Raw genomic sequence first — 14527 nt, forward strand, 5'->3', positions numbered from 1 at the left:
TGGAATCTAAAAAATAAAACAAACAAATGAATTGTTTGTTTAAAACAGACTCACAGATATAGAGAACAAACTAGTAGTTACCAGTGGCGAGAGGGAAGGAGGGAGGGGCAAGATAGGGGTAGGGGATTAAGAGGTACAAACTACTATGTATAAAATAAATAAGCTACAAGGATATATTGTACAGCACAGGGAATATAGCCATTATTTTATAATAACTTTAAATGGAGTACAGTCTATAAAAATTTTGAATCACTATGTTGTATACCTGAAATTAATATAATAGTATAAATCAAATATACCTCAATTTTTAAAAATTAAAAATAAGTAAGGTAATACTTTTTTTTAAAAAAAAAAGGATACTGTTTCCTATTTCTTCAGCCCCCACCCCCATCTTCTGCTTCTTGAGAATCCAGAGTTCAGAACCCTACGGTGGAGAGATATGCAATTAGTGAAGGCCTATGGATTTCCATAATATCATATCAGTGATCATCTGATGCAGGCTGGAGTCCATCCAACCCTCAGCAGGCCTTACTCCCCAGTTCAGATAGCCAAAATAAAATACTGGAAATGGAAGAAAGCTCTAACCATTTCTGAGCTCTGGGGGAAAAAGTCAATTTTTGGCAACAAAGTTGCTTCTCTGTGGGAAGGAGAACAAAGTGCAGGAAAGACTCAGTGGTGAGAGCCAAAGAATTTTTTTTAATCAAACTTTATTATTAATCATACCTTTAGACCCCATCTTCTTCTAAAAGGATTAGATTATTGCTACCAGGAAAGGCAATAATATATCCAAGGTCAAGAAGAAAAAGTAGGTACATTTTAGAAGTTAGGAAGGCTAGCTAATGACAACAGAGGAGGGTAGGTAGGACCTGTGAATGTGACCAGAGAAGAAAGAACTGAAGCCACTGGGCTATTTTCCACAGGAGAAAAATAGCTGGTGGGACCCAGGGGACTCTCCCAAGGCCAAGGTAGCCAAGGTCTCCCGGCTCCAGGCAGCCACCAACTGGACCCATACACGATCCGAGTCAACACCCACCCTCCTCAGCGGTGCTGCACAGAGCCAAGAGTCCGGGCAGCAGCTGTTCCTGAGATGATCACAACCACAAAAGTGAGACTCAAACAGCCAGAAGGGTTCAGCTTAGTTGGCCCAGGCTAAGAGGAAGCCTCATTTTCCCCTCAGTTTGTGTGTTTGGGGCTGGAACCTACAGGACCTTCCTCAGCAGGTCTAGTTGGAAAAAGAGTGAGACTCCATTTCAGTTGATTCCCACATCAGTGGGACTTGTAGTGAAGCATGCCTGCCTTGTCACCCGGCACATCAGAGAGTCCCCTGTTCCACGACAGGTGCTGTAAGTGGAAAGGTCCCATTAAAATAGACCATGGGCGTGAAGGCCTTTAAGCACCCCCCCCATACCCCTCCAGTGCAGGGGAGGGCTAGGAGTGAAGGGATCTTAAAGCCACTTAGCTTATCAAAAATCCATGATCTCCTGAGAAATATTTGAGAGTCTCAAGGTCAGTGGGAACCTGACAAGAACACAAAGCATCTCCCAATACAAAATGGAACACAGCGTTCTCTGAATTATTTCCTGCTCTAAAGCAGAGTTATTTGTCTAACTCCTGTAAGCTTCCAGGTATTATTTTGTAAAAGAATCCTGAAATTGCTATAGATCAGCTAACACACAAGGCAGGGAAGAGCAAACTCTTCTGAGGAAGGAAAAGACAACTCCTGGAAAAGCGAAGTCAGCAGGAATTAGAGGATATTTATTTGCCTCCTCAGCCCTGGGAGCTGTCTACCCAAAGTCAGCAGCTGGTTTCATCTGAGGGAACAGATCTACTTAGTTGACAGTGTAAATCTATAGACCATCAGGTGATGCCAGTAATAATAAATCACGTTACCATTTAAAAACTCACCATATGTCAGGCATGCTACAGTATCTCATTTAATCCTCACAATCACCTTACAAATTTAATCTCAATCCCAGCGGGCCCACAGAATCACCTGCAGAGATTTATAAAAACAGATGCTTAAACCCCACCTCAGATCTACTGACTCAATCCAGGCTTGAAACCTGAACATAAGCAGTTTTAGAATCCCCACGAGTTTAAGAAACTAGTGCTCAAAACCACCTCTTTGCTGCTCCCAGCTTCCCTTCTCTCCCCTCAGTCTTGGGATAACACCCTCAGGGGTCAGAGAAGAATGTCAAGGTTGGGTGAAATATTAACGGCTACCTTGAGCTCACCTTTACTCAACTTGAGAAACCAAGGTGGCAGCCCGGTTAGGAGAGGCCCTCAGGATCCAGCTCTGCCCACAGTGCTGCCTGGCCAACAGCATGGAAGTGTGTGGCAACCTAAAGGCTGTGACCCTGCCTCCCTCCCCACGTTCTAGTTCTGAGCCAGGAAACCATCCAGCAGCTGAAAACAACCTTTAACAGCTCCCATGGGCTCTTTGTCCTAGGAATTAAGTCTGAGGGGGCTCTCCCCTGGCCAGAAAACCTAACCACCTTAAGAGCTGAGGCCATTTCTCCTCCTCCATCACGCTATGGGTGGAAACCCAAGCTCCATTCCTGTCTGAGGCCAATCAATTAGATTCTCCAATTAGCATACGGGAGTGGGTGCAGCTTGTTTGGGATCATGCACACAGGCCCCTCAAAATTCTACTGAACATCAAGAAGACATATTATCCCAAATGTGATTTCATTTGTCCATGCCACAAATATTTGCCTCACACTTATACGCAAAACACTGTTAAGTGATTGATGGAACAAAGTGAAGCAACAGCTCTACCCTCAAGGACTTTATAGTTAAACGGGGGTGAAGGAAAAGTTTTAGTACAAAAAGAGCTACCACTATGAGCAGAGTATAAATGCCATGAGACCTACAACATGGGACAAATTAAGGGAAGCTTCACTAATTAGGTAGGATTTTATTTAGACATTGACAACAGATAGTTAGGATTTCAACAGGTACAGAAGTAGGAAGAGAACATTCTAGCCACAAAGAATAGTGTGGACTTCAGGTATGGAAGTGGGAAAGTTCTTGGGTATGGTCAAAGAAGAGCTGAAGCCCAACGTGACTGAAGAAGAGCCAACAGGAGGACAGCCAAGATGTCCTTTTGTCATGGATGACAAGTTAGACTGTAAAGGCCTCGAATACCAACCCAAGGGATCTGGCCTTAGTTTGGTGGTCAGGGACCACACAAAGGTTATAAGCAGAGGAATGACAGGATCAGAGTTGGGCTCCAAGAGGGATGGCCTGAAGCAAAGATGTACTGGAGGTAAGTCAAGAAAGAGGCTCTTGTAATAGTCCTCCTCACATGCAACGAAGGCCTGCCCCAGCCGGTAGCTGTGAGAATAGAATGGAGGTGACAGAGGTGGAGGAACTACAGAGAAGACTGAGTGACATATGGTATTAACTCTTCAATCCTGTCCTCTGAGATTTCTCCATGCAGAGATGGCCTCAGACAGGACAGGTGCAACACAGATGTCCAAAATATTTATTTACACTGACCATGGCTAGTGTCCAGGAAATACAAGAGGTCCCTATTACTCTCCCTAATTACTGCTTACCTCACTCACACACAGTTTTGCTGTGGGTTCAAGAGGCCTCGTTGCACAGAGTGGTACATGCACAATTCAGTCTTCTAAGGTCACCACTCAATGTGAACATAGCTGTGGCCATCTTTTCATTCTGTCTGTTTCCCCATAAATGGTATAGTTTCTCTGGATTCATTACCCTTGCTCAGTTTTTTCTACTAACCACCCTTCATATCTTTCCTAGACTCCCCTTCTGTATGGAATCAGTTTTGTCACTCCCAAAATTCTTATGTTGAAGCCTTATGACTGTTTGGAGATAGAGCCTTATAAAGAGATAATTAAGGCTAAATAAGGTCACAAAGGTGGGGCCTGGCATCTTTATAAGAAGACACAGAAGTGCATGTACACAGGGAAGAGGTCATGTGAAGACACAGTAAGAAGGCCACCATCTGCAAACCAAGGAGAGAGGCTTCAGGAGAAACCAACAATGCTGGCACCTTGATCTTGGACTTCTAGCCTCTAGAATTGTGAAGAAATAAATTTCTGTTTAAGCCACATGGGCTTCGTTATTCTGTCATGTGGTATTCTGTTACAGCAGCTCAAGACTTAATACATCTTCCAAGTAATGCTGCCCACTTGGGTTAGGTGTTAGAAAGGAAGAGGTAAAAAAAAAAAAAAAAAAAACCACAAAACCCCACAAGTTCATGCCTTGGTGACTGGCATAAAAGTCGTACCATTAAAAGATGATGCAGGAGACTTCCCTGGTGTCACAGTGGTTAAGAATCCACCTGCCAATGCAGGGCATCTTCCCTGGTCCAGGAAGATCCCACATGCCACGAAGCAGCTAAGCCCATGAGCCACAACTATTGAGCCTGTGCTCCAGAGCCCGTGAGCCACAACTGCTGAGCCCATGTACCATAGCTACTGAAGGCCGTGTGTCTAGAGCCTGTGCTCCACAACAAGAGAAGCCACCACAATGAGAAGCCCGCGCGCCACAACGGAGAGTAGCCCCTACTTGATGCAACTAGAGAAAGCCCGTGCACAACAACGAAGACCCAATGCAGCCATAAATAAATAAATAAAAATAGAAAAATAAAAGATGGTGCTGGGACTTCCCTGGTGGACCAGTGGGTAAGACTCCACGCTCCCAATGCAGGGGGCCTGGGTTCGATCCCTGGTCAGGGAACTAGATCTCACATGCATGCCACAACTAAGAAATCCACATGCTGCAACTAAAAGATCCCGCATGCCACAACAATGACCCAGTGCAGCCAAAATGAATGAATGAATGAATAAATAAATAAACATGAAAATAAATTTTAAATATTAAAAATTAAATTACACAAACAAGATGGTGTAGTTATGAGGAATGAGATGGCAAAGTCAGTTTGAGGTAGTTTTACATCAGAGGACTTGGCAGAACATCCTGTAGGTAGACAGAAGTGTGGGCCTGGAGCTCAGGAGATGATGGACTAGAGTCCTCATGGCAGTGCTCGGTGATGCAAGGGAGTGAGAACATGCAAGGAAGACAGCCGAGGATAAAGCCTTGCATGATACCGACATCTAGGAGACAAGAAGATGAAACTGAGAAGGAATGATCAGAAAGCCAAGATTTTACAGTCCAAGCTAAAAGAAGAATTTCAAGACAGGATGGTTAACAATGCAAAATGATGCTAAGAGGTAAAGAGAATGAAAACAGAAAATGCCACTAAGTTTAGGAAATTCAAGTTCAGGACAGATAAGGGACTAAGAAGCAAGTGAATACTAGTAAATAACAGAGGCCATGAATAAAGTTACATCTTGAAACAAATAAATGAGAGAGTTGGGATAGCAGCTTACGGGGAAAGCAGGGTTGGTGGTTGGTTTTATTTTTAATGTTTGTATATCAAGGGATGATATGGAGAGCACAGCAAATGGGTTTGGCCTTGATGAGATAGAATACCTCTACCGAGGCAGGAGAGAAGTGGAAAAAATGAGATAAAGAGGAAGGCAAGGTTAATTTACCAAGACAAATCAGGAACTTCAAGAATGTGGACCAAAATCTCCACTGAGTTCAAACTGATAAATCCATGAATGTGGCCAGGAGAGGAGGGTGGGTTAGCTGTACTTACCACCAAAAGACAGCTGCTATGAGGAAATAAGAGCCCAGTGTGCCAGAACTTCCAATCTCTCAAGAGAACCTGGAAGTCTGGATTTATGCAAAATGTCCCCATTTTTAAAAGCTGGCAGCTATTTCAAAGTTTTAAGAAACTTCACACAAAGTAACAGAATTGAATCCCTGGACGGGCAGGTTATAACCCTGGCAAAAAGGCTATCCAAAGCCAAAGCATTGTTTCACTATAATGAGTCAACACATTGAATAAAAATTTCTAAGAAACAGCTTAGGCTAAATATATTTCTTCATTAGAGAGATAAACAGATCTCACGAATTTATAGCAGAACAATCAGCATGGTTTCTCATGGCTTTTTCTCACCATAATATATAACAAGAATAGAAGGAGAAAGTGCTAACTTTTACCCCAAGTTGGAGCGTGACATGTTTAAAAACAGAAGGCTAGGAGGTGAGGGTTTCTATGTTCACAATGAGCCCAGAACTCATTAGAATGTGAGACAGTGGGGCCAGGGTGAACTTCGAGGAAGAGAAGCCACAAGTGTCCCCTGGGAAAGATGAAGTGCTCCAGGGACTGGCTGGGCAGGATGAATGGGGAGAGGGAAGAAGAAGGGGCTGAGAGAGCAGTTTTGCAAATTAAGGGGTTGACACAGGAACAGTCTTCTTAAACGATGTCTAGAACAGAGTAGTTTCCAGTTAACAAAAAGTTTAAAGTGGCCATATAGGTATGCAGCTGATGCGAAGGGAGTTTGTATTTTTATTTCCATCTTCCCTCAGCATTCTAGTCTGGGTAAATACATTAGAAAGAACAAGAGTTTTAAAGCCAAACCCACTTTTGGATTCCGGTGTCACCACTTGCCAGCTGTGAGAACATGCGTGACTTCCTTAATTCTGAGCTGGAGATAGAAATACACCTAAAATAGGAAATGCATATGGACCCAGCAAAGAGTACTGAAGATGGATCATGTAAAGCAATCTAAGCATAGCATCTGGAGCAGAGAAGCCCACTCCAGGTGCCCCATCTTCCCTGCTCTCTGGTGAGAGTCCTGAGTTAATGGGAAGCCCATTTCCTGTGAGGACATTTGAGCAATGTTCCTGATTTTCCTTCTGAAGCAGTCAAGAGATTGAGTGCTGGACTAGGGATAAGCTGGAATCTTGATTGTCAGGTCAGGGATTCTCTTATCTCCTCACTCTGGACCACCTCTGCAACGTGACTTTTAGCTGCTGAAAAGTCAGGGCTGAGATTTTGTTCTCCATGAAATCAAGCTCAAATAATAAATTCAGATTTCCCTAAACCCAGAAGTATCATGTAAGTCTGAAAGCTAGGGAATTACAAAAATAGAACCAAATGCCATATATCAAGGAGGTATAAGATTCCAGGGAGCTTTTACAGAACTAAGCTGACCAGAGAGTCCCAACACCGGAGCAGATGAGCTCTAATAGATGTGAGTACAGGATACACCAGCCAAAGGACCCGGGATCAGAAAAGGGTGGAGAAGACGGAGTGAGGGAAGCATCACCTGATATACGGATGGATGGGTGGATCATGGTCACTGGGGAGTGATGAGTGAACAGGTTCGCTCACCAGACAACATCACTGGATTTCCAAAAGATTAGAGAAAGGATGTGGGATAAACAGTATTCTTCTTAGAGAGGGAAAATCAGAAGTGACAGACAGGTGCAGCCAGGTGCAATGACTACCGTCAGGAGAGAAAATGCCCCAATATTATCTCCTTTGTCTCCCCAAATCCAGGATGTAGTGGATCATTCTATAAATACAGTAACCCTACAACTGTTAGTCACGAGGACTCTGGACCCACCACCATCTTATCAAATAGTTAGGAATCAATGGTGCAGTCATTATCAGACCACAAAGAAAACATAGCCTCTCCTCACAAGGCACTCATGTAACCAACACCTGAGCCATGAAAAACGAAACAGTGAAAACTTAGCAAGACAGTGGGGGATAATGTTTAATCCTAGTTACTGCAACTGGGGAAGGATATTTGTATAACCTAGGATGTAACCATAGAGTAAATTATTTCTGTTTCATTGAGGCATGAGGGGAAGAGAGGGCAGGAACTCGGGTAACATTCAACTTGAATGTGACTCACTTTGCACTAAACTCCATGCTGGTTTATAAAACACTTTGAACTTCAGCAAGGAGGAAGCTTGACCAGGCATGTCTGTACATCGTGCCCTTGTGAGAAATGCTGCCTCTTCAGCATTTACATGCATCCATGTCATGAGTAAGACAAAGAAATCACTAGACTTTTGTTGAAAAATACAACTGGTGGAGACTGGGGATGTTACGTCAGCAACTGTAGATGGTGAATTCCCTACAACCATCAGCCCTGATCAAGGGGTTCCAGCCCTGAGCCAGGCATGTCTGCCTTCTATCAAAGCCTGCCTCAGAGCCTCAGGACACACTGTTTCTTCCAACAGCATAAAAGAAATCCTAGTGTATCTCAGCTGGTGTTGACAGACGTCTTGAGCTAGGAGGAGATAAATACAATTCAATTTCATCCTTCTTCAACAATATTTTACCTAGGGCTTCCTTGGTGGCGCAGTGGTTGAGAGTCCGCCTGCCGATGCAGGAGACACGGGTTCGTGCCCCGGTCCGGGAGGATCCCACGTGCCGTGGAGCAGCTGGGCCTGTGAGCCATGGCCACTGAGCCTGCGCGTCTGGAGCCTGTGCTCCACAACAGTGAGAGGCCCGCGTACCACAAAAAAAATAATTAAAAAAATAAATAAAATTTTACCTAGAGCAGATCCAATATCTTTGCTGCAGATTATATTTAAGCCACGTGGATTCCTCCTTTGAAAAGCAAGAGTATGGGGGACTTCCCTGGTGGTCCAGTGGTTAAGAATCCATCTTGTGATGCAGGGGGACACCGGTTCGATCCCTGGTCGGGGAACTAAGATCCCACGTGGTACAGGGAAACTAAGCCCACGTGCCACAACTAGAGAGAAGCTCACGCATGTACCACAACAAAGCAAAGAGCCCGTGTGCTGCAAAAAAAGATCCCGCATACTGCAACTAAGACCTGATGCAGCCAAAAAATAAATAATTTTTTTTTAAAAAAAGCAAGAGGTGTGGAAATTCAAACACTCAAGTTTATTAATTTTAAATGATTAGTGTCAAAAATAGAAAAATAAGTGGGGTTCCAAAATATGTTTATGCTAATTATACTCTCCCACTGTGATGGTTACTGTTTGGTCTTAGGTAGCCATAGATTTCAAGTGTGGGAAATTAATGAAATGTGTTCCAATGGAGAAGGGTGATCATAGGACCAGTGAGTAATTCTTATTTCTCATCTATGATAAGGAATGGAATCTGCTTATCTTGAAGTTCATTTGGCCTGCTGCTACTAAATGTCGCTTCCCCCTACCCATGCATCATGAATGATACTTTGTCCTATACGATAGGACTCTTGGTTGGAGTTCAAGACCTTCCCCACTCTACTTGCTTATCTAAGAGTTCTGCAAGTTGGGAAAGAGATAAAGTCGATATCATCGTGTGGACACAAAGGTGCCCTCGGAGAAAGGATATCTTTGTGCTGCTGATAGAACTGGTACCTGAAAATAGCCGAGGGTTGGCTGGAACAAGAGTATCTCCCAAAACTGGCGTCTTGTTTTATAAGACCCTTTGAACTTGCATTTCTGCACCCTTGCTCTCTTCCTATGTATCCAGCCTCTAGGCTCTCCCAGCCACTGCCCCAAGACAAACTTCCTGATCTTACTCTCACCATGTTAGTCTCTAAAAACAACATTTAAGAACCTAAAGTCCAGACTCCTTTCTCGGGCTTTGAGGCTCAACATAATCCAGCCCGACTCCATCCCCCTCTGCTCCCTAGTGATGCCAAACTGGCCCACGTGTGTTCACCCACACCCAGCCTGCCCTTCGCTCACACCACATGCTCTGCCTGAAACACCTGCCACTCCGATTACTTATTTATAGTAGGCCACATTTTTTCCAAGTGAATGAATTCAAGACCTATTCAAGGCTCAGTTCAAATATTAGGTTATATCAATACAAATCCTTTCCCAACCACCACAGTCTGAAGGAATCACTCCAGCCTCTAAATTTCAAGTACCATTTATATAATCAACAACTTACATTGAGTACCTACTACCGAGGCTCAACCCAGACTACACACTGCTCTGCCCTCACAGAGCCCGGAGTGAAGTGGAGAAAGTTATAGACATAACTACCAAACACGGGTGCTGGAATATGGAAGAGAAAATGTTTGTTATTGTTATACACACTTATTGAGCTCCTGCTAGGCTCCAAGTGGCAGCCTAGGTCACCTTTTATGAGTTCTCATTTAATCTTAATGGTCCATTTTACAAGAAAAAAAAGTCCCAGAAAATATAAGTTGGTTTCCCATAGCTATCTGGATAAGCAACAGAACCTGGATTCAAACCCAGTTGAGTCTGGGTTCCTCCCCCCAGCCTCCCAACCTTGAGGGCTGTGTTAGGGAACCCAAGTAGTTAGACTTGGAAGGGGAAGGCAACCCAAGCAAAAGGAGTAGCACAGGTATGTTCAGGGATGGTGACTGGTTCCCAAAGCCCAGAGAATAGGCATATGTTGAAAGTAAGAAGCAGGTCAGGTTAGACTGGGAAGCACTGTAGACTCAGTTCTATAGACTACAGAGGAGCTTCAGTGTTTATGTCCTGTGAGGCTTGGCTATCTCAGACCACAGCTGCCATTGAGTTGACAAGGGGCTCTCTTTCATATTTATCAAAACTCCTTCCCACTGCCTGGGTTCCTTCCTTCCCTGGGGTCGTGCCCGTCATAAATCTGTCTGAATATCATCAGGATAGTAGCACTTAAAGTGCACAAGACACTGTGAGCTTCTCCAATCTCATCCTCATTAAGAACTAGGTTCTATTATGCCCATTTGACCAATGAGGAAATAAGAGAGGAAGAATACATCTGCTCTGGAATTCAGGTTTCTGATTTTTAATCATTTAGCCATGATACCCACCAGGCAAAGAGATTATCATGAAGGGCCAAGGAAAGGAGTTGCTGAGATCTCGAGGAAAACACATCTAGCTCTACCTTGCTACTCTCATCGAACTCCTATGCAACAAATGTGAAAATCATTTAACCAAGGTGTGACCAGAGACACCCATTCCCACTTGATCAGATTCGGGACCTTAGGTGCCTGAGAGACTATCAGAGTTCTTCAGCCTTGTCTTTCATAAGAGCATTTTATCCAAACATATTGACTCTATCCCTGTAGCTCCCTCCCTGCCACACTAACTTCCATTTATCATAATAGCTAAGCATCTACTCTACGCCAGGTATTGTTCTAAGAACTGGTATTACAGCAGGTAACACAAAGGACAAGACCCCTGATCTCTTGAAGTTTAACGTCTGCCAAAGGTGACAAAAAGTGCAGAAGATGACTTCTGATGATAAAGGCTACAAATGATGAGATGCAGTGGTGAGGTGGAGGGAGGAAGCTAAATTTAAAAGCCATTCCTGGGGAGGTAACATTTTAATTCCTACCCAAATGACAAGCAGGAGCCAGCCTTCAAAGCTCCAGGATCTGTTGTACTTGGTGGGCTGAAAAGGACATTTGTGATCAGCTAGTCTCAACTCTTTATTGATAAATGAGTAAATAGAGGCTGGATGAGATTAAAAGACAAGATCCCCCAGCTGACGGCAAGGCTGCCCCACTGTTCCACAGAGCCCTTGGAAAGACACATTTGAAATGTAAGCACAGGGGTCTCCCTGGTGGTGCAGTGGTTAAGGATCTGTCTGCCAATTCAGGGAACACGGGTTCAATCCCTGGTCCGGGAATATCCCACATACTGTGGAGTAACTAAGCCCGTGCACCACAACTACTGAGCCTGCGCTCTAGAGCCCACAAGCCACAACTGCTGAGCCCATGTGCCACAACTACTGAAGCCTGCGTGCCTAGAGCCCGCGCTCCGCAACAAAAGCCACCACGCACCGCAATGAAGAGTAGTAGCCCCCAGTCGCCACAACTAGAGAAAGCCCACGCGCGGCAACAAAGACCCAACACAGTCAAAAATAAATAAATTAAATAAATAAATTTTAAAAACAAGAAATGAGGCTTCCCTGGTGGCGCAGTGGTTGAGAGTCCACCTGCCGATGCAGGGGACACGGGTTTGTGCCCCGGTCCGGGAAGATCCCACATGCCGCAGAGCGGCTGGGCCTGTGAGCCATGGCCGCTGAGCCTGCGCGTCCGGAGCCTGTGCTCCGCAACGGGAGAGGCCACAACAGTGAGAGGCCCGCGTACCGCAAAAAAAATAAAAATAAAAACAAGAAATGTAAGCACACTTGTGGTTATGCATGAACACATATTTATAATTTTATTTTCAATACAGCCTTGGGGAAAAGATGAGAGTCTGATAGACAATAAAATTGAGGCTCCGGTACTTGTCTAACGGCCCGTCACAAACAACTAAATCAAAACCCAAGGGGCTTCCCTGGTGGCGCAGTGGTTGAGAGTCCGCCTGCCGATGCAGGAGACACGGGTTCGTGCCCTGGTCCGGGAGGATCCCACATGCCGCGGAGCAACTAAGCCCGTGGGCCATGGCCGCCAGGCCTGCGCGTCCGGAGCCTGTGCTCCGCAACGGGAGAGGCCACAACAGTGAGAGGCCCGCATACCGCAAAAAAGAAAAAAAAAAAAAAAAAAAAAAAAAACCCAAGTTATTTGTATTCCCGTCCCATGTTCTTTCCCCAGGATGAGAAACGGCTGTCTAGCCACTGGTCTATGAACATAGGACATCATTACTAGCCACTTCATGGTTTATGATACAAAGAACAAACAAAAGAGTCAAAGATAAAAACAATTTACTTTGTCATAACACACAAACTCAAAGTCCCTGAGTTATTTGCTGCAGGAAAGAACATGTGATTCCAGGTGACTAGACAACCGTGGCCTCAGACAAAGAGCCCCTGTGACTTTTGGAAAGGGGACTGAGAGCTCATGGGTGCAACATTGCAGGGACTATAATTAAAGAGGAACGTGTTCCTGCATAGCCAGCCCAGATCAGGAGTCTCCTTAGCTGGGAAGCCCCGAGATGACAGTCACATTTAAATCCCTTGACCACTTCTCCTTAGGAAATAAGTTACTAGTGGTTCCCAAACCTACCTGCCCACAAGAATCATCTGGGGAGGGAGTGGGGGAGATGTTGGGGCGGGGGGGAGATTTTTCAGGACCTCACAAGACCCAAAGAACTAGACACTCCAAAGGGCAGAGCCTGGGATCTATGTTTTAAAATTCAGCCAGCCTAGAAATCCACTGGTTTCTCCACAGTTCTCAGCGCTATAATGTGATAAAAAAGAGGAGAGACGCATGTTTTTATTATCCAGTGAGAAAGCTGTTAGGTTGTATCCTTTAAGGGCTGCTTCCAGAGAGAATCTCCCCGCGACCTGTGAAGTCTGTTGTCTCCCTCCCTTTGTCTGCACATCGAACCCCCATGCAACCCTGGGAAAGCTTTTTCTCAGGATCAGTTTACCAATTCCTCTGTGAAGCAGACCCCAGCCTGCCAGGGTCGGGGCGTCTCAAGCAGAGAGAACATCAGAGTGTGGAGAATCCCTCCACCTCAACCCCAACACCACCTGGCTCCTTCCCCACAAGCCTCTCTTCTGCCCTGGACAGCCAGCTACTGTGTAGAAAAGGAAAAGGAAAAAGAAGGGGGTTCGGGCCCAGGTGGTCAGTGCCCTCAGTCACGGGGAAGCCGACTCATTTCTTACCTGGGTCCTGGAAGAAGAGGAGCCACTGGGTTCACCAGGGAATTCTCTCTCTGCTGGTGAGCTCTAGTCTGGGAACTCGCTGGACTTTGAACAAAGGTTGATTTAAAAGCTGATGTATTTAACAGGGACGTGTGGTCTGAGTTCAAGTGACCTCTGTGCTGCTTCCTGCCAACTGGCTGGGCCCTGAGCTGGGCAAACCTGGAAAAGGTTCAGCAAACCCCGACCCAACGCTCTGGCCCACCTGCCTAGTGATGCCCGGCGCCCTGCTGGCCCTCCCGCTGCTCCCTCCCTCCGGAGAAAAGGAGGGGAGAGGAGGAGGCCAGCTAGGGAGGAGAGGCCTTCCTCGGCTCTGTCCCCTCGGCAGATGCCTCAGTCACACCCAAGCAACACCCAAAGCCTCAGGAGCCTCCACCATCCCCCATGGCGAGGGCAGGGCTGAGGACCATCACCTGACCATCCTCAAGCCCTGAGGTCTTCCTGGGGAGCAGTACCTGTGTCACTGCCACCCAATAGGAGGCCAGCAGGCCAAGGAGTCCCAGTAAATAGAGCAACCCCCCCCCCCCTCCCCGCGCACCCATCCTTCCTCCTCCTCCGCCTGCCTGCGAGTTCTTACTTGCATGCTCCCTAGAAGTTGAGCCAGTAAACCCCCTGCTCTTATTTCCCAGCTCCCTTCCTCTTCTCAGACACTCTCTCCTCTTTCTTTCTCTCTCTCTCACCGGTGGGTGCTCTGTCTCTATTCTCCAACAGTTGCCTTCCCCCATCCACGCTCAGAACCTCTCAGGCAAGCCCCGCTGGGCAGGTGGAGGTACTTCCTGCAACTCCTGGGCCAGTGCCTGTGTGGCGGGCTGGCATTTGTGCTCCGTCCCAGCCACAAGCAGCTGACCCCTGTCAGCAGCACTCACACAGGCAAACCTAGGGCTGGGCTCCTCACTGACCTGGATCCTCAGCCCACACTGGAAATCAGGGCAAGAGATTGCTCCAAGCAGTGAAGCAAAGCGAACCACAGGCTGAGAACAGGGTGGCCTTGCCCTCCTCCAGCCATGCTCCAAGGGCCTCTTGTCTTTGCTGGGTCTTGGCTGCCCTGGGGTGAAGGCATGGCCGGAGCCAGGGGCTAAATGGTGGTCAATGACAAACATCTGAGCAGATAACTCA

At 46.0% G+C, this 14527-nt stretch overlaps 2 protein-coding genes across 2 annotated transcripts in view; one reads left to right on the forward strand and one right to left on the reverse strand.

The window, feature by feature from the left end:
• The window catches only part of PDZK1 (PDZ domain containing 1), a 47350-nt gene that overhangs the window by 19116 nt on the left and 13707 nt on the right, over positions 1–14527 (reverse strand). The gene's annotated exons all lie outside the window — the stretch shown is intronic.
• Positions 3037–14527, forward strand: part of CD160 (CD160 molecule) — a 43313-nt gene continuing 31822 nt past the window's right edge. The window contains 1 exon segment of the mRNA XM_067025051.1: positions 3037–3268. Within this exon segment, the coding sequence (XP_066881152.1) occupies positions 3037–3268 (232 nt within the window).

The sequence above is a fragment of the Kogia breviceps genome, chromosome 1, assembly GCF_026419965.1.
Source record: "Kogia breviceps isolate mKogBre1 chromosome 1, mKogBre1 haplotype 1, whole genome shotgun sequence".
In the NCBI taxonomy this organism is placed as follows: Eukaryota; Metazoa; Chordata; class Mammalia; order Artiodactyla; family Physeteridae; genus Kogia; species Kogia breviceps.